Source organism: Salmo salar, chromosome ssa02, assembly GCF_905237065.1.
Source record: "Salmo salar chromosome ssa02, Ssal_v3.1, whole genome shotgun sequence".
Taxonomy (NCBI): domain Eukaryota; kingdom Metazoa; phylum Chordata; class Actinopteri; order Salmoniformes; family Salmonidae; genus Salmo; species Salmo salar.
Window position 1 is genome coordinate 77,482,733 of NC_059443.1, and position 27,595 is coordinate 77,510,327.

Genomic DNA, 27,595 nt, shown 5'->3' on the forward strand with positions numbered 1-27,595 from the left:
GAAGGTCGACGATATCCGATCCTCGTTTGTTAAGTCAAACGACACTGCTGGTCCTGCTCACACTGCCCTACCCTGTGCTTTGACCTCTTTCTCCCCCCTCTCTCCAGATGAAATCTCGTGTCTTGTGACGGCCGGCCGCCCAACAACCTGCCCGCTTGACCTTATCCCCTCCTCTCTTCTCCAGACCATTTCCGGAGACCTTCTCCCTTACCTCACCTCACTCATCAACTCATCCTTGACCGCTGGCTACGTCCCTTCCGTCTTCAAGAGAGCGAGAGTTGCACCCCTTCTGAAAAAACCTACACTCGATCCCTCCGATGTCAACAACTACAGACCAGTATCCCTTCTTTCTTTTCTCTCCAAAACTCTTGAACGTGCCGTCCTTGGCCAGCTCTCTTGCTATCTCTCTCAGAATGACCTTCTTGATCCAAATCAGTCAGGTTTCAAGACTGGTCATTCAACTGAGACTGCTCTTCTCTGTGTCACGGAGGCTCTCCGCACTGCTAAAGCTAACTCTCTCTCCTCTGCTCTCATCCTTCTAGACCTATCTGCTGCGTTTGATACTGTGAACCACCAGATCCTCCTCTCCACCCTCTCCGAGTTGGGCATCTCCGGCGCGGCCCACGCTTGCATTGCGTCCTACCTGACAGGCCGGTCTACCAGGTGGCGTGGCGAGAATCTGTCAACGCACCACGTGCTCTCACCACTGGTGTCCCCCAGGGCTCTGTTCGAGGCCCTCTCCTATTCTCGCTATACACCAAGTCACTTGGCTCTGTCATATCCTCACATGGTCTCTCCTATCATTGCTATGCAGACGACACTCAATTAATCTTCTCCTTTCCCCCTTCTGATAACCAGGTGGCGAATCGCATCTCTGCATGTCTGGCGGACATATCAGTGTGGATGACGGATCACCACCTCAAGCTGAACCTCGGCAAGACGGAGCTGCTTTTCCTCCCGGGGAAGGACTGTCCGTTCCATGATCTCGCCATCACGGTTGACAACTCCATCGTGTCCTCCTCCCAGAGTGCTAAGAACCTTGGCGTGACCCTGGACAACACCCTGTCGTTCTCCACTAACATCAAGGCGGTGACCCGATCCTGTAGGTTCATGCTCTTCCAACATTCGCAGAGTACGACCCTGCCTCACACAGAAAGCGGCGCAGGTCCTAATCCAGGCACTTGTCATCTCCCGTCTGGATTACTGCAACTCGCTGTTGGCGGGGCTCCCTGCCTGTGCCATTAAACCCCTACAACTCATCCAGAACGCCGCAGCCCGTCTGGTGTTCAACCTTCCCAAGTTCTCTCACGTCAACCCGCTCCTCCGCTCTCTCCACTGGCTTCCAGTTGAAGCTCGCATCCGCTACAAGACCATGGTGCTTGCCTACGGAGCCGTGAGGGGAACGGCACCTCCGTACCTTCAGGCTCTGATCAGTCCCTACACCCAAACGAGGGCACTGCGCTCATCCACCTCTGGCCTACTGGCCCCCCTACCTCTGAGGAAGCACAGTTCCCGCTCAGCCCAGTCAAAACTGTTCGCTGCTCTGGCACCCCTATGGTGGAACAAGCTCCCTCACGACGCCAGGACAGCGGAGTCAATCACCACCTTCCGGAGACACCTGAAACCCCACCTCTTTAAGGAATACCTGGGATAAGATAAAGTAATCCTTCTAACCCCCCCCCCCCTAAAAGATTTAGATGCACTATTGTAAAGTGGTTGTTCCACTGGATATCATAAGGTGAATGCACCAATTTGTAAGTCGCTCTGGATAAGAGCGTCTGCTAAATGACTTAAATGTAAATGTAAATGTAGATTGATGAGGAAAAATGTTTATTTAATCAATTTTGGAATAAGGCTGTAACGTATCAAAATGTGCAGAAATTCCAGGGGACTGATTACTTTCCATATGCACTGTATATAGCGCTTTTCATTTCAGGTAACATAGTGTTTCACATCATTGAGTTTAAACAGTCTCTCTCTCCCCAACACCTCTCATTTTCTCTGCCTATTTCTTCCCGACACCTCTCATACTCAATCTCCTCCCATTTTTCTCTCTCTCTCTCTATCTCCTCCCTCCCTCCCTTTTGTTCAGTCATGACCTTCCCAGCCCTTCCCATCTACTCCCTTCCTCTCCTCCTTCTCCTTTCTCACATGGACTCCTCTCTCACCTGTCGTCATGCCAGCCAATCCCAGTGTGACGCCGCCCCCTTCGTCCCCGGTCACAACCTGGCAGGGGAGGGTTTCAATGTGGTGACCCTGAAACGTAAAGGGGCCTACCTGATCGACCTGAAGACCTACCTGTCCCCCAGTAAAACCTGTACACTGTGTAGTAACCCCCTACAGGGGAACGAGCTGCAGAAAATACCCCTGTCTGTTGTAGACTGGAGGCCCTACAGCCACTGTACTGAGGATATCTCCAGCCACTCTCATGCCTCTGTCAGGTGAGTAGGATGGTTTCTGACTGTTTACTCATGGGCATTTTTTTTTTGTTGGACAGTAAATATCTCTCCTCTGCTCTCCTCTCCTCCTCTCCTCCAGTAACCTGATACAGTCCACTACCAACGAGATCTCTTCAAAATGGAAGGGGAGTTTGAGTAATGAGGCGAAGGTGTCTGGTAGCGTACCTGTGGGACCGGGGATTGTGAGTGTGCAGAAGGATGTGGGTGCTAGCATAGAGATGGGAGGGTCCCAGTCTGATGTAGCCATCTTTGCCACGACCAAGACCAAAGAGGACCGCCACTCTTTCTTCTCACAGAATCTCCGCTGCCGTCACTACAGGTAATAATAATAATAATCATCATGATTTGTTCAACTTTTATAGTGCTTCCCTTGCAGATACAACACATGCATTTCACAGGTGATTTTGTGTGATAACATGTGACAACATTTTAAAGCAACATGTGATAACATGAAACTACACATGTGAAAACATGATCTCATGTCAAAAAAAAATTCAACATGGGGATGCAAAATGTCAAAATGACAACATTTGAGTGAGACAAAAACCTCCAGGGAACCATGCAACAACGCCCAAGAACGTCCTAAAAATGTCCTCGGGGACATCCCTGTAACAAACCGGGAACTAGATTAAAACCTCCAGGTGACCATGCAACTGCAACCCAAGAACATCATAAAAACGACCTCGGGGACATCCCTGGAACAACTATATTAACTAACTATCTAACTACCCAACGTTTATTGACTTGATTATTCCCGTCATTCTTAGCTTAGCTAAATGGTATAGTCGTTGTGCTTTCTCAATTGACATTCGGGTGCTTTCATAAATTCACTCTGGCTATCTATAGGCTGGACAATAGAACGAGTCAAAATTCACCCAAGGCTGAAAAACGGCTTAACCTCTTGACGTTACCCTAGGATAGGGGGCGCCACAGCGCATTTTGAAAAGAAATCGTGCCCATTTTCAACGGCCTACTAATCAAACTCAGAAGCTAGGATATGCATATAATTAATACCTGTGGATAGAAAACACCCTAAAGTTTCTAAAACTGTTTGAATGGTGTCTGTGAGTATAACAGAACTCATATGGCAGGCCAAAACCTGAGAAGATTCCATGCAGGAAGTGGCCTGTCTGACAAGATGTGTTTCATCTAGGCTGTTTTTATTGAAGATTTAGGATCTTTGCTCTAACGTGACACTTCCTACGGCTCCCATACGCTCTCAGAGCCCCGGAAAAAGCTGAACGATATCGAGGCAGGCTCTGGCTGAAACACTTTATCGCGTTTGGCAAGGGGCCGCTCAGAGTACTGTGGGCTTAGGCGCGTGCCCGAGTCGACCGAATGTTTTATTTTCTTTCCTCTGTTTACCTAAATGCAGATTCCCGGTCGGAATATTATCGCTTTTTTACGAGAAAAATGCCATAAAAATGGATTTTAAACAGTGGTTGACATGCTTCGAAGTACGGTAATGGAATATTTAGAATTTTTTTGTCACGAATTGCGCCATGCTCGTAACCCTTATTTACCCTTTCGGATAGTGTCTTGAACGCACGAACAAAACGCCGCTGTTTGGATATAACGATGGATTATTTTGGACCAAACCAACATTTGTTATTGAAGTAGAAGTCCTGGGAGTGCATTCTGACGAAGACAGCAAAGGTAATAACATTTTTCTTATAGTAAATCTGACTTTGATGAGTGCTAAACTTGCTGGGTGTCTAAATAGCTAGCCCTGTGATGCCGGGCTATCTACTGAGAATATTGCAAAATGTGCTTTCACCGAAAAGCTATTTTAAAATCGGACATATCGAGTGCATAGAGGAGTTCTGTATCTATAATTCTTAAAATAATTGTTATGCTTTTCGTGAACGTTTATCGTGAGTAATTTAGTAAATTCACCGACAGTGTTCGGTGGGAATGCTAGTCACATGCTAGTCACATGCTAATGTAAAAAGCTGGTTTTTGATATAAATATGAACTTGATTGAACAAAACATGCATGTATTGTATAACATAATGTCCTAGGGTTGTCATCTGATGAAGATCATCAAAGGTTAGTGCTACATTTAGCTGTGGTTTGGGTTTATGTGACATTATATGCTAGCTTGAAAAATGGGTGTCTGATTATTTCTGGCTGGGTACTCTGCTGACATAATCTAATGTTTTGCTTTCGTTGTAAAGCCTTTTTGAAATCGGACAGTGTGGTTAGATTAACGAGAGTCTTATCTTTAAAATGGTGTAAAATAGTCATATGTTTGAAAATCTGTGTCAGATTTCAAAAAGGCTTTATGTCGAAAGCATACCATGCGATTATCTGAGGACAGCGCCCCGCTTACAAAAGCAAACAAACATTTTCAAGCCAAGTAGAGGAGTCACAAAAATTGATCACTTACCTTTGATGATCTTCATCTGGTTGCACTCACAAGAGTCCCTGTTGCACAATAAATGTTTGTTTTGTTCGATAAAGTCCCTCTAACCTCTTACATCTAGACGTTCCGCTAGCGGAACACCTGCTCCAATATCCAATGATAGGCGTGGCGCGAATTACAAATTCCTCAAAAATACTAAAATTTCAATTTTTCAAAAATATGACTATTTTACACCATTTTAAAGACAAGACTCTCCTTTATCTAACCACACTGTCCGATTTCAAAAAGGCTTTACAGCGAAAGTACCCTGCCAGAAGTACCCAGCCAGAAATAATCAGACACCCATTTTTCAAGCTAGCATATAATGTCACAAAAAACAAAACCACAGCTAAATGCAGCACTAACCTTTGATGATCTTATCAGATGACACGCCTAGGACATTATGTTATACAATACATGCATGTTTTGTTCAATCAAGTTCATATTTATATCAAAAACCAGATTTTTACATTAGCATGTGACGTTCAGAACTAGCATTCCCACCGAACACTTCCGGTGAATTTACTAAATTACTCACGATAAACGTTCACAAAAAACATAACAATTATTTTAAGAATTATAGATACAGAACTCCTTTATGCACTCGCTATGTCCGATTTTAAAATAGCTTTTCGGTGAAAGCACATTTTGCAATATTCTGAGTAGATAGCCCGCCATCACAGGCTAGCTATTTTGACACCCACCAAGTCTGACCCTCACCAAACTCCGATTTACTATTAGAAAAGTTTGATTACCTTTGCTGTTCTTCGTCAGAATGCACTCCCAGGACTTCTACTTCAATAACAAATGTTGGTTTGGTTCAAAATAATCCATAGTTATATCCAAATAGCGGCGTTTTGTTCGTGCGTTCAAGACACTATCCAAGGGTGACGAAGGGTTACGCGCCCGATGCGTTTCGTGACAAAAAAATTCTAAATATTCCATTACCGTACTTCGAAGCATGTCAACCGCTGTTTAAAATCATTTTTTATGCTATTTTTCTCATAAAAAAGCGATAATATTCTGACCGGGAGTCGTTTTCGTTCAAAGACGAAAGAATAAAAACATGGGGTCGCCTCGTGCACGCGCTTCCAGTCTCTGTTCTCTGATCGACCACTATCAAAATGCGCTAATGTTTTTCAGCCAGGGCCTGCAAAGCCACCATTCAGCTTTTTGCCGCCTTCTGAGAGCCTATGGGAGCCGTAGGAAGTGTCACATAACAGCAGAGATCCCCTGTTTTGGATAGAGATGATCAAGAAGGCCAAGAAATGGTCAGACAGGGTACTTCCTGTACAGAATCTTCTCAGGTTTTGGCCTGCCAAATGAGTTCTGTTATACTCACAGACACCATTCAAACAGTTTTAGAAACGTTGGAGTGTTTTCTATCCAAAGCTAATAATTATATGCATATTCTAGTTTCTGGGCAGGAGTAATAATCAGATTAAATCGGGTACGTTTTTTATCCGGCCGTGAAAATACTGCCCCCTATCCATAACAGGTTATATCCCAAAAACTCACTAGTTCAAAGGCGGTCACAACATGCAGACGAATACATCCTAATAGTACCGGTAAAGTTTGTTGAAACATGTCAAACAATGTTTATAATTAATCCTCAGGTTGTCTATATTCTATATAATCGATAATATTTCAACCGGACAATAGCATATTAAATAGAAAGGAAAAACAACGAAGGGCGCGCAATCAGTCACGCGCACAAAACAGCTCTGGTTCATTCTATAGTCCACTTAGAAAATGGTCTCATTCTTCCTCATTTTTCAGAATACAAGCCTGAAACAATGTCTAAAGACTGTTGACATCTAGTGGAAGCCATAGGAACTGCAATATGGGTCCTAACCCATAACATACTGTATAGGCAGGCAGTTGAAAACTACAAACATCAAAAATATCCCACTTCCTGGATGGATTTTGCTCAGGTTTTCACCTGCCATATCAGTTATGTTATACTCACAGACATTATTTTAACAGTTTTGGAAACTTTAGAGTGTTTTCAATCCAAATCTACCAATTATATGCATATCCTAGCTTCTGGGCCTGAGCAGTTTACTTTGGGCACCTCAGTCATCCAAACTTCCGAATTCTGCCCCCTATCCTAAAAAAGTTAAGAACGTTTGCTAAACTGGAACACTAGCGCGAGCCCATAGCAAATTAATGGAATCGAATGTTCGCAGAGCCTGTTTTAACTGGAGTGACGCTTAGAATTCCATTAAAAATGTATCTCTTTTTATTTTACCACTACAATCTGTTTGTCGGATGAAACTGGAAAAAACAACTTGTGAAGAAAGTAAACATCCGCACCTCGATTGTGTCAACTGTGCTTATGTCTGCATAATGAAAAAGTAGGGAAAAAATAAAAACTTCTGACTATTTCTGGTCTAGCGATCAATGACAAACGAGCTCGCTGCCCAGACTTACATAATTACAAAGAGGAGATTCTCCTGATTAAAATGGTGCCCGTGTAACAGTTTTGCTTCCGTCCCTCTCCTCACCCCTACCTGTGCTCGAACCAGGGACCCTCTGCACACAGACAACAGCCACCCTCGAAGCATCGTTACCCATCGCTCCACAAAAGCCATGGCTCTTGCAGAGCAAGGGGAACTACTTCAAGGTCTCAGAGCGAGTGACGTCGCCGATTGAAATGCTATTAGTGCGCACTAGCTAGCTGTTTCACACCAGTTACACCCAACTTGACAAAAAATCTAAATATACACATTGCGAGATATTTGGTGAAACATACAGACATGGCTATATTTCCCCCATAGGAAACAATGGGAAGACCGCAGAGTTCCAAAATTATTTTTGTTGTTTACATTTGAACTATAAAACAATGTGAGCAGGTCTCATTGCCAACAATAGCGAAGCAGGCATTATGATGTAGAACAATAAGCTAGGAATAGAACGTTCAGAAGGCGAGTTGGTGCCACAGTGCTCAATAGTACCAGTAGGTGCTGGCAGGGGGAAAAAACGCCCTAAAACAAGGCCTGTTTTTTCGTGATTACTTCAAAACAACGGCAAGCAGCTGGGAAATATGATCATATTATGAAACTGGGCTCCACCGCAGATGCAATGAACTAGTTTCTATCAGAAAAGAACGTTGTTAAAAATGGAATGTGTCCAGCCTACTATCTACAAGGATTTTAGAGCACTCTCATCTGAGTGTACCAGAGCGCAGAATTACTTTACGAGCGCTCAACACCTGTTGAATATGGCCGGTGTCAGTAAACGTGGGCAAAAAAGTGTAATTAAATTGTTTCCAGCAGCACAGTTACAATCACCAACGCTCTGATTAACACGAAAACTGCCTAACCAGCTCTGCTAGGGAAAGTAAAATGGTCAGAGTGATCTCATTTGTGTCTGGAAGTAGCTAGCCAATGTTAGCTTGGGTGCTTGTAAGGCCAGAACGCTCAAATAAACCCAGTCCTCAGCCCGAACGTCCAGTGTGAGCTCCGAGAGCGAAACGGTCTGAATTTACAAACTGACAATTTCTCGATGAATGGAAACACCATAATATTAATCTAATTAATTAAGCCAAATTTATTAAAATCAATCGCATATACTATGTTATTACAAAAAAGGTTTTAAATTCTCGGCTAATGCCGATACGGAATACTATCAAATGCTTCTCAAAGATGCACTCTGGTGGTCAAACTAGCAGTAAGAGAAGAAATGGCTGAGAATTAAAGACGTGCCACAGAATGCTGCAGCAGCATGCAGGGTGTGCCGCAGTATGACGCAACTTATAAAGGAGGAACCACTGTATGGAATCATGTAGTTACCAAAAAAGTGTTAAACAAATCAAAATATATTTGAGATTTGAGATTTTTCAAAGTAGCCACCCTTTGCCTTGATGACAGCTTGCACAATCTTGGTATTCTTTCAACCAGCTTCATGAGGTAGTCACCTGGAATGCTTGTCCAACAGTCTTGAAGGAGTTCCCACATATGCTGAGCACTTGTTTGCTGCTTTTCCTCAACTCTGCAGTCCAACTCATCCCAAACCATATCAATTGGGTTGAGGTCAGGTGATTGTGGAGGCCAGGTCATCTGATGCAGCACTCCATCACTCTCCTTCTTGGTCAAATAGCCCTTACACAGCCTGGGGGTGTCATAAAGGAAAACCCTTGAATGAGTAGATGTGTCCAAACGGTTTACTGGTACTGTAAATACTCTGAAAGATACAGCTACGGAGTCACCCCAGATTTGGCCCCTGGGAGGCGTGACAGTCACAATAACAAAAAAAATAACATTTAAATACATATTTAGATTCCAGTTAATGTCTCCATACCAAGTTGAGAGTGTCATCTTTCAGATCCAATTGGAACTGAGTTGATAGCCCATAGCGTTCCAAATCTAGACTTAAAAGTCTGATGGCACAGTTTCCCACATCACCTACCCCGTATGTCAGATTAGCTCAATTTCTCAGCCTCTGAGTATCACAGCAACACAACAGTTTGAATGAATAACAGAGACATTTCCATGACAAGATGCTACGGATGAAATTGATAAAAAAAAATAACAGTTCAAAACATGAAAAACATACAAAAACATATTTTTAAACATCAAACTTGACTATACATGTGTGAGAAGATTCCAATATTTGCTTATTTTGGGGAATTTAAACCACTTACTTGTCTTACAAAAGGTTCATAAAAGAAAGATTGTTATTGCTTGACAGAAAGTGTCATTTTGCCATCATTTCCAATTTGGGGTAAAAAATGACTCCTGTTGGTGCTTTAGAGGGCAAAATACAGGTAACTGCTAAAATTAAGGAACCACATGAGTAAACAAGGGATATAAAGTACATTAAAATGCAGGGGCTCCAACACAGGTGTGGTTCCTGAGCAATTAAAATCATATCATGCGGGTCATGTATTAAATTGCTGGGCAGGATGATAATGCCCCCATCCACAGAGTCGTCACTGAATGGTTTGATGAGCATGAACATGATGTAAACCATATGCCAATATCCATCTCAGTCACCAGATCTCAACCCAATTGAACACTTATGGGACATTCGGGTACGGCACCTGAGACAGCTTTTTCCACCACCATTCAACAAAACATGAAGTGATGGAATTTTTGGTGGAAGAATGGTGTCGTATCCTTCCAATAGAGTTTTTGAAGCTGTTCTGACGTGGTGGCCCAACACCCTATAAAGACACCTTATGTTGGTGTTTCCTTTTATTTTGGCAACTACCTGTATGACACCTTTATGACACCAATAAACAAGGTATACGAAATGGTTTGCCTGTTCGATAGCTATATTGTCACATTTAAATAATCTCATAGAAATTTTTTACTGTCCTGAGAATATAAGATAATTTTCCAGAATGTTCTGGAACGATTGTTTTAGGTTGGAGGAAGTGATTGGCTTGCTCTGAAAAGGCAGTGCTAACCCTCCTATGGACAGGACCAGCTAGCCCTGGGCTTAGTTGTGCATGTTTTAATAGATGCTTAACCCCAGGCTTGAATCTCTCTTAGCCCATACAGGTCTAAGTACAGTGATAACACAGCTAGAAAGTATCAAAAAGGACAGCAAGTGGGTCCATTTAAACTCTGAGAGCTCATCCAAATACTTCTTTCCATTCCACGCAGAAGGAAGTCTTTGGACTGTTGTGTTGTAGGGAGCTCATTCCAGTATTGGCTTTAAATCAGTTTTTTTATGTAAAAAATAAGAATATATATATTGAAAACCATTTCCTTTCTGCAAGAATCTCATCTGTCTGTAACTGATACTAAAATAATTAGGAGGGACTGGGCAGGGATGACTTTCTCTACTTTTAAATCAACATTTATTTTTACCACTAATTGGTATTTTGACTAATCAGATCAGCTTTTCAATAATTGGGCAAAAGATCAGAATTTGTGTGCCTGTTTAAACGCAGCCACAGTGTCACAGATACATTGTCAGTGTGTCCCCGGTCCAGAATGCTGTCAAACTTTAACCATAATATTCAACACTGGCACTTAAAAAGGTCATACACATGTATGAGTTTCATACATAACACAGAATACTGGAAATCATGTGTATTACAGAAAAGGATAACTACACATTCAGTATCTATAATACATCTCTGCACTTAGTAAAAGATCTGCACTGCTATTCTAGTTATCAGTTAATCTGACTATTTTCTCTGTCATCGTTGATTTAATTCAGCAATTTGAGCATTTTCTGTATAGTTGTATAATTTTGTGTATAGTTGTATAGTTTTGGTGTAAAGTTGTATAATTTTGGTGTATAGTTGTAAGATTTCAGTGTATAGTTGTATAATTTTGGTGGGTTAAACTATTCTGTTTTAATGCTACTCCTAAATCACTATGATAAATATAATAGTTTTTCTTGAATGTATTTTTAACAAAGCTGAAATGAACTTTGAAGTCCAAAGTGTAGGAATACAGGTGAAATCAGTTACTGACACAGACATGGTGGTGTAGAAGGAGGATCAGAATGCTGTGAACCAAGAGATTGTGAGTTCAAATCCCAGGTGAGGACATGGTGAATAATAATGTATATTAAAATTATAAATTAACATACACAATGTTGTCAAAGTATGTCAAATATGTAAGTTAAAAGCACTGTGTGTCTTTCATAATGACTAACAGGGCATCATTTCGATTTCAAAAATGCATAGTTTCACATGATTTCAGATGAAATATCATCACATGTGAAGTGTTCCAAAAACTCACTGTTTTGTATATGAAATACAATTCCACGTGTGAAATCATTTTTCTTCCATAAGGGTTTTCATTTCATAAAGGCTTTGTTCACACAGTCACCACAGTTCCGATGTATTGGCATATCTGATCTTTTCCCCAATGTGTGAACAGCAACAAAAAAAAAACACACATTGAATCTGATCTTTTGTGTTCCGATTTGTAACACATTCAAGTCTAAATGGATTCTTTGCATGTGACCTGCTGTTACCGCGACACCCACCAAAATGTTTAAAGGACCATTGCTTCTGTATGCTATAGGCTGAGAAAGGGTCAACCAATTGTAGATTAAGGTCGTCTCTGTGTCGTATTTTAATTCACATCTGATATGCAAATTCCTGTGTTCCAGTTATCGCGTGTCAGACAGCCCTGTTCTCAGCGAAGAGTTCCGTAAGGACATTGATCGTCTGGGCTCATTCTCTGAGACCTCCAAGGCCCAGTACCGCCGGCTCATAGACACCTATGGGACTCACTACATCCGCCAGGTTGACCTGGGAGGCCGGCTGACGATGACCACAGCAATACACACCTGTCAGGCTTCACTTAAGAGTCTCTCTACAAACCAGGTGACTTACTTAGTCTCAATGCCTGTTGTAATAGAGAACATTTTCCATTAAAGGAAATTACAGGTATTCAAACAGCAATCTGTAATCATTACGTAGAACCAGAGACGTATAATGTATGAGCAGGGCTCTTTAACACTGTTCCTGGAGAGCTAACATCCTGTAAGTTTACATCTATCTAGACCAGGGCTCTCCAACCCTGTTCCTGGAGAGCACCCTCCTGTAGGTTTACATCTATCTAGTCCAGGGTTTTCCAAACCTGTTCCTGGAGAACTGTCCTCCTGTAGGTTTACATCTATCTAGTCCAGGGTTCTCCAACCCTGTTCCTGGAGAACTGTCCTCCTGTAGGTTTTCGCTCCAACCCCAGTTGAAACTAACCTGATTCAGCTCATCAACCAGCAAATTATTAGAATCAGGTGCACTAGATTAGAAATGTATTTCTAGACGTTCAGTTACATTCAGAAAATTCTATTAACTAATATTTCCCATGTAGTAAATGCATCACAGTCTTTTATGGAAGAAACGTTAAAGACCAAACTCTCTGAATATGTGTCTGTATACCATCTTTCCCTTCTCTCAGGTGGAATCCTGCTTGTCCGCAGGTTTTAAGGGGAGCCTTGGGTTATCAGTTTCCTCTACCGTCCAAAGTTGCTCCAAAGTTCTGGACAACCATGACTCGAAGACCTCCGACAGCTCTAGCTTCCTCAGCCACCACACCAAGGTGGTGGGAGGCTCCGGTTGGCCGGGGAAGCTGTCACTCAACCGTAATGACTCAGTGGGGTTCCATAGTTGGATGAGAACCTTGAAGAACATCCCGGACATCATCTACTATTCTCTGAGGCCTCTGCACCTGCTTATACCCAACACAGTTGTCCAGCAGGGAGTAAAGGTAGGCTTTGGTTGTTGATATATTTCCCTCAAATTCATATCTGGACCTTGAAGCCAGTTCCACAGCTTTTTTTATTTCTTGCCCTCAAATCAGGGCCTGACTTACACCTGGGACACAGGTGGGTGAAATAATAAGGTACCAGACACACACATTTTTCTAGGTGGCAAAGGTCTGGCTGGACATTGTCATTTATCGGCTTAGTAACAAACCCCCAGGCATGCAACCCCAAACTGCTCACACCCCTGTTGTTGGTGGAGAGAACATTTTGCACTTTTCAAGCTAATTTCCTGCAACTCTAAGCATCTTGCCATGTATTATGTGTGTTCAACTCATACCTGTGACTCAACAAAATCAATGGGGCCCCTGGTGGTTGAGGCAAAAATACACAATACCCACCGATCTAAGATGGCACCGGAGAAGAAGGCTGACGATTTACGTATTCCTAACCAATTGTGTGCTTTTGTTCGTTTCTTTGCGATGTTTGTAACTTATTCTTTAACTTATTTTGTACATAATGTTGCTGCTACCGTCTCTTATGACCGAAAATAACTTCTTGGCATCAGAACTGCGATTACTCACCACGGACTGACAGAATCCTTTTTTTCCCTTTAACGAGTCCAATGATCCCGACGTGAATGACATACTGCTCTCCCGGGAACAGGCCCAGATCCCTGTTTTTTGTGTGAAGAGAAGGCGGAGGAAAAGGGGCCAGAGGGCAGGCTGCCTTCTGAGAATTCGTAGGCGACGAATAAACCCCCCATTTCCTTCCATTCTGCTAGCAAGCGTGCAAGCATTGGAAAATAAAATAGACAACCTACGCGGAAGATTAAACTACCAATGGGACATTCAGAACTGTAATATCTTATGCTTCACGGAGTCGTGGCTGAATGACTACATCATCAACATACAGCTGGAAGGCTATACGCTGTATCGACAGGATAGAACAGTGTCGTCTGGTAAGACAAGTGGCGGCGGGCTACGTTTTTTGTAAATGACAGCTGGTGCATGATATCTAAAGAAGTATCAAGGTTTTGCTAGCCTGAGGTAGAGTATCTCATGATAAGCTGTACACCACACTATCGACCTAGAGAGTTTTCATCTGTATTTTTCATAGCTGTCTACATACCACCACAGACTGATGCTGTCATTAACCTCTTACATCTAGACGTTCCGCTAGCGGAACACCTGCTCCAATATCCAATGATAGGCGTGCCGCGAATTACAAATTCCTCAAAAATACAAAAACTTCAATTTTTCAAACATGTGACTATTTTACAGCATTTTAAAGACAAGACTCTCCTTTATCTAACCACACTGTCCGATTTCAAAAAGGCTTTACAGCGAAAGCAAAACATTAGATTATGTCAGCAGAGTACCCAGCCAGAAATAATCAGACACCCATTTTTCAAGCTAGCATATAATGTCACAAAAAACAAAACCACAGCTAAATGCAGCACTAACCTTTGATGATCTTCATCAGATGACAACCCTAGGACATTATGTTATACAATACATGCATGTTTTGTTCAATCAAGTTCATATTTATATCAAAAACCAGCTTTTTTTACATTAGCATGTGACGTTCAGAACTAGCATTCCCACCGAACACTTCTGGTGAATTTACTAAATTACTCACGATAAACGTTCACAAAGAACATAACAATTATTTTAAGAATTATAGATACAGAACTCCTTTGTGCAATCGAGGTGTCCGATTTTAATATAGCTTTTCGGTGAAAGCACATTTTGCAATATTCTGAGTACATAGCCCGGCATCACGGGCTAGCTATTTAGACACCCAGCAAGTTTAGCCTTCACCAAAGTCAGATTTACTATTAGAAAAGTTTGATTACCTTTGGTGTTCTTCGTCAGAATGCACTCCCAGGACTGCTACTTCAATAAAAAAAATTGGTTTGGTTCAAAATAATCCATAGTTATATCCAAATAGCGGCGTTTTGTTCGTGCGTTCAAGACACTATCCGAAGTGTAAATAAGGGTCACGCGCATGACGCATTTCGTGACAAAAGATTTCTAAATATTCCATTACCGTACTTCGAAGCATGTCAACCGCTGTTTAAAATCTATTTTTATGCCATTTTTCTCGTAAAAAAGCGATAATATTCTGACCGGGAGCGGTGGTTTTCGTTCAAAGATAAAACATGGAGTCCCCTCGGGCACGCGCCTGAGTCTCACAGTACTGTAACCAGCCACTACCCAAACGCGCTACTTTTTTTCTGCCAGAGCCTGCAAAGCCACGATTCAGCTTTTTGCCGCCTTCTGAGAGCACATGGGAGCCGTAGGAAGTGTCACGTAACAGCAGAGATCCTCTGTAATGGATAGAGATAATCAAGAAGGCCAAGAAATTGTCAGACAGGGCACTTCCTGCATGGAATCTTCTCAGGTTTTGGCCTGCCAAATGAGTTCTGTTATACTCACAGACACCATTCAAACAGTTTTAGAAACTTTAGGGTGTTTTCGATCCAAAGCTAATAATTATATGCATATTCTAGTTTCTGGGCAGGAGTAATAATCAGATTAAATCGGGTACGTTTTTTATCTGGCCGTGAAAATACTGCCCCCTAGCCATAACAGGTTAACCTGTTTGGGATAGGGGGCAGTATTTTCACGGCCGGATAAAAAAAAAGCTCTCCCAGAACTCATGTGGCAGGTAGAAACCAGAGAAGATTCTATATGGGAAGTGCCCTGTCTGACCATTTCTTGGCCTTCTGTAGCCTCTTTATCGAAAATACAGGATCTCTGCTGTAATGTGACATTTTCTAAGGCTTTCATTGGCTCTCAGAAGGCGCCAGAACGTTGAATGATAACTCTACAGTATCTGGGCGAAAAACAGTAGGGGTTTTGGAGAGTGGTACTTCTGAGAACAATGGCACTGGCGCGCGCATGCATGTGACGACTCCATTTTCTTCTTTCTTCTTTAGACATTGTTTCAGGCTTGTATTCTGAAAAATGAGGAAGAATGAGACCATTTTCTAAGTGGACTATAGAATGAACCAGAGCTGTTTTGTGCGCGTGACTGATTGCGCGCCCTTCGTTGTTTTTCCTTTCTATTGAATATGCTATTGTCCGGTTGAAATATTATCGATTATATAGAATATAGACAACCTGAGGATTAATTATAAACATTGTTTGACATGTTTCAACAAACTTTACCGGTACTATTAGGATGAATTCGGCTGCATGTTGTGACCGCCTTTGAACTAGTGAGTTTTTGGGATATAACCTGTTATGGATAGGGGGCAGTATTTTCACGGCCGGATAAAAAACGTACCCGATTTAATCTGATTATTACTCCTGCCCAGAAACTAGAATATGCATATAATTATTAGCTTTGGATAGAAAACACTCCAACGTTTCTAAAACTGTTTGAATGGTGTCTGTGAGTATAACAGAACTCATTTGGCAGGCCAAAACCTGAGAAGATTCTGTACAGGAAGTACCCTGTCTGACCATTTCTTGGCCTTCTTGATCATCTCTATCCAAAACAGGGGATCTCTGCTGTTATGTGACACTTCCTACGGCTCCCATAGGCTCTCAGAAGGCGGCAAAAAGCTGAATGGTGGCTTTGCAGGCCCTGGCTGAAAAACATTAGCGCATTTTGATAGTGGTCGATCAGAGAACTGAGACTGGAAGCGCGTGCACGAGGCGACCCCATGTTTTTATTCTTTCGTCTTTGAACGAAAACGACTCCCGGTCAGAATATTATCGCTTTTTTACGAGAAAAATCGCATAAAAATTTATTCTAAACAGCGTTTGACATGCTTTGAAGTACGGTAATGGAATATTTTGACATTTCTTGTCATGAAACGCACCCTTCGGATAGTGACTTGAACGCATGAACAAAACGGAGCTATTTGGATATAACTATGGATTATTTGGAACCAAAACAACATTGGGTGTTGAAGTAGAAGTCCTGGGAGTGCATTCTGACGAAGAACAGCAAAGGTAATCCAATTTTTCTTAAAGTAAATCTGAGTTTGGTGAGTGTCAAACTTGGTGGGTGTCAAAATTGCTAGCCGTGATGGCCGGGCTATCTACTCAGAATATTGCAAAATCTTTCACCCAAAAGCTATTTTAAAATCGGACACCACGATTGCATAAAGGAGTTCTGTATCTATAATTCTTAAAATAATTGTTATGTTTTTTGTCAACGTTTATCGTGAGTAATTTAGTAAATTCACCGGAAGTGTTCGGTGGGAATGCTAGTTCTGAACAAAACATGCTAATGTAAAAAGCTGTTTTTTGATATAAATATGAACTTGATTGAACAAAACATGCATCTATTGTATAACATAATGTCCTAGGAGTGTCATCTGATGAAGATCATCAAAGGTTAGTGCTGCATTTAGCTGTGGTTTTGGTTTATGTGACATATATGCTACCTTGAAAAATGGGTGTGATTATTTCTGGCTGGGTACTCTCCTGACATAATCTAATGTTTTGCTTTCGTTGTAAAGCCTTTTTGAAATCGGACAATGTGGTTAGATAAAGGAGAGTCTTGTCTTTAAAATGGTGTAAAATATTCATATTATTTAAAAATTGAAGTTTTTGTATTTTTGAGGTATTTGTAATTCGCTCCACTCTATACCATTGGATATTGGTGAGGCGTTCCGCTAGCGGAACGTCTGTCCCTAACAGTTAAGACCCACTGAATGAGCTGTATTCCGCCATAAGCAAACCCAGAGAAGGCGCTCCTAGTAGCCGTGGACTTTAATGGAGGAAAACTTCAATCCGTCTTACCAAATTTATATCAGCATATTAAATATGCAACCAGAGGGAAAAAAACTCTAGACCACCTTTACTCCACACACAGAGATGCATACAAAGCTCTCCCACGCCCTCCATTTGGCAAATCTGACCACAATTCTATCCTCCTGATTCCTGCTTACAAGCAAAAATGAAAGCAGGAAGCACCAGTGACTCGATCATTAAAAAAGTGGTCAGATGAATCAGGTGCTAAGCTACAGGACTGTTTTGCTAGCACAGACTGGAATATGTTCTGGGATTCATCCAATGGTATTGAGGAGTACACCACATCAGTCACTGGCTTCATCAATAAGTGCATCGATGACGTCGTCCCAACAGTGACCATACGTACATACCCCAACCAGAAGCCATGGATTACAGGTAACATCCGCACTGAGCTAAAGACTAGAGCTGTTGCTTTCAAGGAGCAGAACTCTAACCCGGAAGCTTATAACAAATCCCGCAGTGCCATCCGACAAACCATCAAACAGGCAAAGCATCAATACAGGACTAAGGTATAATCGTACAACACCGGCGCTGACGCTAGTCGGATGTGGCAGGGCTTGCAAACCATTACAGACTACAAAGGGAAGCACAGCTGAGAGCGGCCCAGTGACACGAGCCTACCAGACGAGCTAAACTACTTCTATGCTCGCTTCTTGGCAAATAACACTGAAACATGCATTAGAGCAACAGCTGTTCCGGAAGACTGTGTGATCACGCTCTCCGCAGCCAATGTGAGTAAGAACTTTAAACAGGTCAACATTCACAAGGCCGCAGGGCCAGACGGATTACCAGGACGTGTACAGTGAGCGTGCGCTTTCCAACTGGCAAGTGTCTTCATTGACATTTTCAACCTCTCCCTGTCTGAGTCTGTAATACCAACATGTTTTAAGCAGACCACCATAGTCCTTGTGCCCAAGAACACTAAGGTAACCTGCCTAAATGACAACCAACCCGTAGCAGTCATGTATGTAGCCATGAAGTGCTTTGAAAGGCTGGTCATGGCTCACATCAACACCACTGTCCCAGAAACCCTAGACCAACTCCAATTTGCATACCGCCCTAACAGATCCACAGATGATGCAATCTCTATTGCACTCAACACTGCCCTTTCCCACCTGAACAAATGGAACACCTATGTGAGAATGCTATTCATTGACTACAGCTCATCATTGCACCATTGTGCCCTCAAAGCTCATCAATAAGCACCCTGGGACTAAACCCCTCCCTCTGCAACTGGATCCTGGACTTCCTGACATAATGGCTCCAGGTGGTAAGGATAGCTAACAACACATCCGCCACATTGAACCTCAACACGGGGGCCCCTCAGGGGTGCGTGTTCAGTCCCCTCCTGTACTCCCTGTTCACTCATGTCTGCACGTTCAGGCACGACACCAACACCGTCATTAAGTTTGCCGATAACACAACAGTGGTAGGCCTGAGACCTGGCCGTATGGTGTTTGAAACATGTAGGTATTACAGTCTCGGTCAGGGTGAGGTTGAAAATGTCATGTGCCAGTTGGTCTGACATGTGCCAGTTGGTCTGTGCATGCTTTGAGTACACATCCTGGTAATCCATCTGGCCCTGAGGCTTTGTGAATGTTGAGAGAATGTGTTCACACAGCGTGATGACACAGTCGAACAGCTGGTGCTAGCATGCATGCTTCAGTGTTGCTTCCTTTGAAGCAAGCATAAAAGGAATTTTGCGTGTCTGTTAGGCTCGCTTCATTGGGCAGCTCGTGGCTGGGTTCCCATTTGTAGTCTGTAATAGTTTGCAAGCCCTGCCACATCAGACGAGCATCAGAGCCAATGTAGTAAGACTGAATCTTAGTTCTGTATTGACACTTTGACTGTTGGATGGTTTGTCTGAGGGCATAGCGGGATTTCTTACAAGCGTCCGGATCAGGGTCCCGCACCTTGAATGCGGCAGCTTTAGCCTTTATCTCGGTGCAGATGTTGTCTGGTTGAAATACGTGGTCATTGTGGGGACGACGTCGTCGATGCACTTATTGATGAAACCGGTGACAGAGGTGGTATAATCCTCAATGCCATTGGATGAATCATGGAACATATTCCAGTCTGTGCTAGCAAAACAATCCTGTAGCGTAGCGTCTGTGTCATCTGACCACTTCCGTGTTGAGCGAGTCACTGGTACTTCCTGCTTTAGTTTTTGCTTGTAAGCAGGAATCAGGAGGATAGAATTATTGTCAGATTTGCCAAATGGAGGGCGTGGGAGAGCTTTGTATGCATCTCTGTGTGTGGAGTAAAGGTGGTCTAGAGATTTTTTTTCCTCTGGTTGCACATGTGATATGCTGGTAGAAATGAGGTAAAACAGATTTTAGTTTGCCAACATTAAAGTGGTCAGAGGAAGGCTCCATTAGGAGCGCCGCTTCTGGATGAGCATTTTCTTGTTTGCTTTTGGCCTTATACAGCTCATTGAGTGCAGTCTTAGTGCCAGCATCGGTTTGTGATGATAAATAGACGGCTACGAATAATATAAATGAGAACTCTTTTGGTAGATAGTTTGGTCTACAGCTTATCATGAGGTATTCTACCTCAAGCGAGCAATACCTCGGACTTCTTTAACATTAAACATATAGCACCAGCAGTTATTGACAAATAGACACACAACCCCACCCCTCCTCTTACCAGACGTGGCTGCTCTGTCCTGCTGATGCACGAAAAACTGAGCCGGCTTTATATTATCCATGTCGTCTTTCAGTCACGTCTTGGTGAAACATAAGATTTTGCCGTTTTTAATGGTAGGATAGTCTTAATCGTAGACCATCTAGTTTATTTTCCAATGTTTGCACGATGGCCAACAATACGGAGGGAAGTGGTGGTTTACCTACTCACCGGCGAATTCTCATAATGCACCCCGCACTCCTCCCAGTTTTTCTCCGTTTTTTCTTCACGCGGATGACTGAAATTTGGGTCTGTTCTTGACAAAGCAATATATCCTTAGCGTCGGACTCATTAAATATAATATCTTTGTCCAGTTCGGGGTGAGTAATCGCTGTTCTGATATCCAGAAGCTCTTTTCGGTCATAAGAGATGGTAGATGCAATGTTATATAGAAAATGAGTTACAAACAATGCAAAAAAACAAACAAAATAGCACAGTTAGTTAGGAGCCCGTAAAACGGCAGCCATCCCCTTCGGCGCCATTTTAAGTGAGAGAGCCTTCCTCTGTTTCCTTCCTCGAAGAACTCTGCAGAACAATTTGTCAGAACCGTCTTCATTTTGGCGACAGTCTTCGTTTTACCGACGAGACCACCACTGACACAACCACCGCTTACAGCTGCCGCTGAGAAACCATGGGAGACTGAAGTACTAATTGGTGAATGCCAAGGAGAGGAGAAACCAGTCCCCTCCAATACAGCCACTGATTACCAAAACAAGTCGTAACAAGTTGCCCTCCCACTTAATCCTGGTTGATGTGTCAACAACTATCTGCAAGTTATGAGCAGTCAGCAGTTCACACACCAAGTAGGCTATTGGGAAGACAGGCATGGCCCTAGCTAGATGGCCCTTGCTAGGAAAAAGACAGTACCAGTCAACAACAGATTAATAAGGGAAAGAATTCTACTTCTCCCTCCTGGAGATATCAGGAGTCCTCTAGCTATAGAATGAAGCACTTGTCAAGAATTGTGACCAGATTTCCTGGTCTTTCCTTTTATGCAAATTATGTACATATTTTAAGACACATTGATGCCTTAAATCAGTAGTGACACCTGTCAGTAATTTAGAGTGCGGGATAAGGATTATTTAAATGGTGTCGATATCCAGATTCGTCTGTACTTGTAAACTTACCATGCACAATGAGTGTCTGACTACCTCCAGAGGTGGTCAGGAAGATCACAATCAGATCACAACGCATCTTTCTAAATATGTGGGCACTTGAATAAGGACAAGACCAGGACAAAGCACACATGTTAGAACCAGGTATAAACAGGGTTTATGATATCTGGTTAGCCTAATTTACCTACCTAGCTAACATGGTAGGTTAAGATTTGTACATATACATGATACATATCAAGGCTATAATATTCTATAATATTCTATCAATTTCTATTGTTATCGGCCAGAGATTCCAAAGAGTTTGAACTTTGGAGAAGAAAACCCAGAAGTTTGACGTAACCTGATGAACGTTGTTTGTTATATAGTTCTGTTACCTCAGGTGGGTTTGTTTATTGAATATTCTTGTCACAGGATGCATAAATAAAACCTAAAATCGGGATCTTAGGTTATATGTTATATATCAATTAATTTGCTAACATGTGTTTCAAAATAAAAGGAGGCTGTCCAGGATTACCTGAAGGAGAATGCCCTCCCGAAGAGCACCGGGGAACTGTCCTGTGGGGATCCTTACTCTAGACGGGACTCAAACTGCTGCCTCAGGAAGGTCTCACAGGGAAGACTGGTGGTGACGGTGGTCAGAGCCTGGGGACTGTGGGGAGACTACCAATGGATAGCGGGAGACACTGAAGCGTATGTTATGTTACTGCACAATTTCAGTTCTCTGCAAAGGTGTAGTCGAGGCTTAACACAGGTAAACTGTTCAGTTCTCTGCAAAGGTGTAGTCGAGGCTTGACACAGGTAAACTGTTCAGTTCTCTGCAAAGGTGTAGTCGAGGCTTAACACAGGTAAACTGTTCAGTTCTCTGCAGAGGTGTAGTCGAGGCTTAACACAGGTAAACTGTTCAGTTCTCTGCAAAGGTGTAGTCGAGGCTTAACACAGGTAAACTGTTCAGTTCTCTGCAGAGGTGTAGTCGAGGCTTAACACAGGTAAACTGTTCAGTTCTCTGCAGAGGTGTAGTCGAGGCTTAACACAGGTAAACTGTTCAGTTCTCTGCAGAGGTGTAGTGGTAAACACCGTTTTTTACCCATCTATCGAGCAAAAAGTTTATTGCCGTTTACAAAAATCATTTAAATAATGAGTCCTATAACAGCTTTTTCAATATAAATCCCTGATGCAGGTTATCATTTTTGTTCATTCATCTTGTTCTGGAGACAGCCCTGCAGATTGGTCACTAGCTGCCACCGCCACAAAGTCATCAAATCTGATTTTAAACCTAACCTTAACCACACTGCTAAACCTAACGCCTAGCCCTAACCTTAAATTAACATATTTTTTTTTTTTTACAATATAGCCAATTTTGGCTTATCTCGTGGAAATTGCTCAGTTCTGCCTCAATGACATGAATCATCCCAATAATCAACCCGCATCCCTGACCATGCTTGCAGGTGATGTCATGGCGACGTTAGCTACCATAGTTGTTGCTTAGAAATACGTCATCAGTTCTAACAGTCACGTTGCGCCAAAATGTAAATGTGCAGGCCGTCAAATCAAAGTTACTCCTTTGATATAACGTGTTTTTGGGTGAAAGTAACGTTTGTAGTAATGACAGTTTCAGCTACTTAAAGATGCACTCCAGGACCTTAAGTACAACAAATGTGCAAAATGTAGTACAATTGGATTCGTAACATATCATACAAAATGGATGTCATAATACACAACTTGATGATGTAGTACACAATTTGATGACTTAGTACAGAAAAAACTGAGACCACTTTTGGCTCGTGAGCTCCACTTTGAAAACTACCGGCTGAAATTATACAAAAGATTGAAAGCGCATTTTTAAGACATTGTCTCACATCTAGGTTTTGCCTTTAGAGTTCGAGAAAATGAACAACTTAAGGATGATTTTTTTTCACTTCTCCCATTGACTTGCTAAACCCGAAACCCTGTCTGGTTTGTCAACTCTGCCTTGTGAGGCGTTCACGGCAGTATTAGCCGGTTGAACATCTGGGTTTTGCTTTCTCAATAGTGTTTTCGAGGCAGATCTGCTCATTGGGCGGAATTCATTTGAATGGCTTTTGAAAGGTTGGGTGGAGCTAACTTTTTTCAACAGAAGTGCTGGAGGCTGGAGCACCGAGCAGAACGTGCAGTTAGCTATCTGGAACCCCTTCCCAATGAGCACAACCAAAAATATGAATTTTGAACAAAAAATATGTATTTTCAACATATTTTGCTCAAAGGTTTGGGTTTAACCACTCTGAAAATGTAAGATAAAAAGCAAACTTTACTAATCTTGATGCTCAAACAAGCGTAATAATTTTCCGTTACAAGCCTTTTATTCTCTATAGAGTGCACTACACTCTTAGAAGAAAGGGTTCCAAAAGGGTTACTCTGCTGACCCCATAGGAGACCCCTTTTTGGTTCCAGGTAGAACCCTTTTGGTTTCATGTAGAATCCTCTGTGTAAAGGCTTCTATATTGAACTCAAAATATTTCTATGGAATAGGGAATAGGGAATAGGGATCAATTTGGGATGCACCCAAGCAATATGTGCCAACTGGAGTAGGCCCTCCTCTCTCATTCCACGGAGGGCTGAGTGTCTATGGGTTTTCTCTCCTCCCTTGTACTTGATTGATGAATTAAGGTCACTAATTAGTAAGGAAATCCCCTCACCTGGTTGTCTTTAGTCTTAATTGAAAGGAACATAAACTAAAACCAGTATAGACTAGGCACTCCATGGAGTTTGATCCTCCTCTTGTGGCATGTCATAGTATTTGAATCTTTCCAGTTTGTTTCCAACTTCCTGTTTCTCCACCTGCTACAGGTACGCTGTGGTCACCTACGGTTCCAAGTCCCATCAGACCGATGTGATTCTATCCAATAATCCTGTCTGGAATGCTACCTTTGACATGGGTCCCTTTGACAAAGACCTGAGTCTAAATGTGGCCGTCTGGGATTACGATCCTGTGGCTAAAGATGACAACCTGAGTGACTGTACCTTCGACCTCGAGCAGGGGACACACGAACACCGGTGTAACAACAGCGGGGGGGGCTTTAATTTCCTGTACAACCTCACCTGTGACCCTTACCTGACCGGGGACAAGTGTGAAAAATACAAACCTTTCAAAGCCACAACACACAAACCTTCCACGCCCACAGTACACTCTAATCCACTCTACAGTAAGAGTGTGCATCTCTTTTCTACATTTTCTGTCCAGAGTTCAGCAGTCCTATACCTGTGGTTCTTTTACATCTCTGTATAATGTACCCCTCTCAACGCACTGGAGTGAATTCATTACAGGCAGTGGGACTGTTGCCTGTACAGCTCACCAGGAACCACATTGAAAACAAGGGGAATCATTAGAATATGTTATCCCCTAGGTTGTACTCAGTGCATCTTTCTCCCCTCAATCTTTCAATCAATCATGTCTTTATCTGTCCTGTGTAATCAGGGAGACAGAATACAGTGTTAGAATCAACCAGAAAGTGTAATTGTCTGGCAACTGCACAATGGGGTCCCACAAGGATCCGTTTTAGGGCCTTTACACTTTTGTTTATATATAAAGGACATGCTTCATGTGTCACGGTGTTGATATATAATATGCAGATGATATTGTTGTATACACATGCCGCAAGTGAAAAATAATATCTGCACCAGGGACTACAGATACTCAGTTGTCTCAATCTGGCATATTTACAGAAATGTTAATTGATGTGCATTGTCCCTGTTAAATAAATATATCAATCAAATGACTATAGTTGTTGGTGGTGTTGTACTCTCTGACTGTAGGGTTGTGCTGCAGTAACTCAGTCTGTCCTGTAGATAGAAGCACTGCTACAGCTGCAGTAACTCAGTCTGTCCTATAGATGGCAGCACTGCTACAGCTGCAGTAACTCCGTCTGTCCTGTAGATGGCAGCACTGCTAGAGAGATTCATCATCTTTTACGGCATCCATCAGCCACAGATCTAGGAGCAATTTAACCTATACACATCATAACACGAACCATTGGGCCTACTCACCCTAGAGAGAGAGAGGGAGAGAGAATAGAGGCAGGAGGTGTGGGAGATAAGCAGCTGTGCTGAAGGGGAAAGAACATAAATATTTTGGCTATAGGAGGAGAAGAAGACATCTGGTTCTGATAGAGCAACAGGACACAGTGGGAGGCATAGCGACCTGACAACCAGACTTGAGTTATGCAGAAAGGGCCCCAAATACTCAAGATAGCCAGACAAAAAAGTACAGAGGAGAGGATGAGCATACACTGCAGGCATTCTTTTTGTACCACATGAGGAGGCCCTGCTAGCATTATAACCTATACAGCTGTCAGATGTGGGCGTTAACAAGCAACAACTGATATGGAGAGATAATGGTAAAGAACGGTCAAGGGAAGCTATTTTCATATAGAGGGAGGGGACTCTATACGTTATGCAAAGACAGAATCATATAAAAGAAGGACTCTGTAATATGAGAATTTAGTATTTTTCATGGAAGGGCTTGGCTCTGTTGAGTGTGTGGTAGGGTCCTTCCATGGAAGGAGTCGGCTTTGCTACTCTGTATTAAAGTCTATATTGAATTCACAAGTTCTTGTAAGAGTATTATGTTCTTAAGACAATTTTCCACAACAGAGGAGAAAGCGGTTGGGAAAGAGAGGAACAGAAGGAAGAGAGGGGGAAGAAGAGAGGGAGGAACAACAGGAGACAGGGAGAAGAAGAGATAGAGAGAGGGGGATAAAAGGGGGATAGATGCACCAGCAGTTCCCCTGACCGCCTTTTTGCATTGGATTTGAGAATAGTACTTATTGCTTATGATATCGCCATCTAGCCCAGACCACTTGTGTCTTATTTTCAATTATTATGTGACACTTGTCCATTTTTTGATTTTCTTCTTCTCTCATTCTGTGTGTAATATATGCCGTGATGACTCCCCGTTCACCAGTAACGTATATACATGTCTCCACTCCCAAGTTGCGCAGCGGTCTAAGGCATCTCAGTACAAGAGGCGTCACTGCAGTACCTGGTTTGAATCCAGACTGCATCCCATCCGGCCGTGATTGGGAGTCCCATAGGGTGGCGCACAATTGGCCCAGCGTTGGCCGGGGTAGGCCGTCATTGTGAATAAGAATTTGTTCTTAACTGACTTGCCTAGTTAAATATAAACATGTCTACAGCACTGATGAAGGCAAAACATTGGTCTATAGGCTCTTTTTTCGGTTTACCACTTTGTAGCTTTTTCTTCTTCTTTCTGAGAATTAAATGAAGTACATTTTAGCATCTGCCTCCTTATTTTTGTTCTTTGTTATGGTTTGAGTGAGAGTGACCTCTATACAGTGTATTCTGAAAGTATTTCCACACTTTGTTATGTTACAGCCTTATTCTAAAATTGATAAAATCTTTTTTTTTACCCCTCATCAATCTAGACACAACAGCCCATAACGACAAAGAAAAAGGTATTTTGATATTTTAGCAAATGTATAAAAGAAATAGAACTGAGAAATCACATTTACATATAGTTGAAGTCGGAAGTTTACATACACTTAGGTTGGAGTCATTAAAACAAATTTATTGTGAACAAACTATAGTTTTGGCAAGTCGGTTAGGACATCTATTGTGTGCATGACACAAGTAATTTTTCCAGCAATTGTTTACAGACAGATTATTTCACTTATAATTCACTGTATCACAATTCCAGTGTGTCAGAAGTTTACATACACTAAGTTGACTGTGCCTTTAAACAGCTTGGAAAATTCCAGAAAATTATGTCATGGCTTTAGAAGCTTCTGATAGGTTAATTGACATCATTTGAGTCAATTGGCGGTGTATCTGTGGATGTATTTCAAGGCCTACTTTCGAACTCAGTGCCTCTTTGCTTGACATCATGGGAAAATCAAAAGAAATCAGCCAAGACCTCAGAAGAAAAATTGAAGACCTCCACAAGTCTGGTTCATCCTTGGGAGCAATTTCCAAGTGCCAGAAGGTACCACG

At 42.3% G+C, this 27,595-nt stretch overlaps 1 protein-coding gene across 1 annotated transcript; it reads left to right on the plus strand.

The window, feature by feature from the left end:
• Window positions 1–2,523: 2,523 nt before the first annotated feature.
• On the plus strand, window positions 2,524–25,292 carry LOC106592681 (perforin-1). The gene is made up of 5 exons (XM_045710424.1): window positions 2,524–2,778; window positions 11,944–12,160; window positions 12,738–13,046; window positions 22,110–22,303; window positions 24,437–25,292. Exons 1-5 carry the CDS (start codon window positions 2,678–2,680, stop codon window positions 24,873–24,875), a joined length of 1,260 nt encoding a protein of 419 aa, XP_045566380.1. The 5' UTR covers window positions 2,524–2,677; the 3' UTR covers window positions 24,876–25,292.
• Window positions 25,293–27,595: the final 2,303 nt, after the last annotated feature.

What these genes read in the sequence shown, in the direction of transcription:
- LOC106592681 (XM_045710424.1), top strand. Translation starts at nt 2,678, where the DNA reads ATGGGAGGGTCCCAGTCTGATGTAGCCATCTTTGCCACGACCAAGACC. An exon ending in TTGTCCAGCAGGGAGTAAAG is followed by an intron (nt 13,047 to 22,109) that starts GTAGGCTTTGGT and finishes TCAAAATAAAAG; the next exon opens with GAGGCTGTCCAGGATTACCT. An exon ending in ATAGCGGGAGACACTGAAGC is followed by an intron (nt 22,304 to 24,436) that starts GTATGTTATGTT and finishes CACCTGCTACAG; the next exon opens with GTACGCTGTGGTCACCTACG.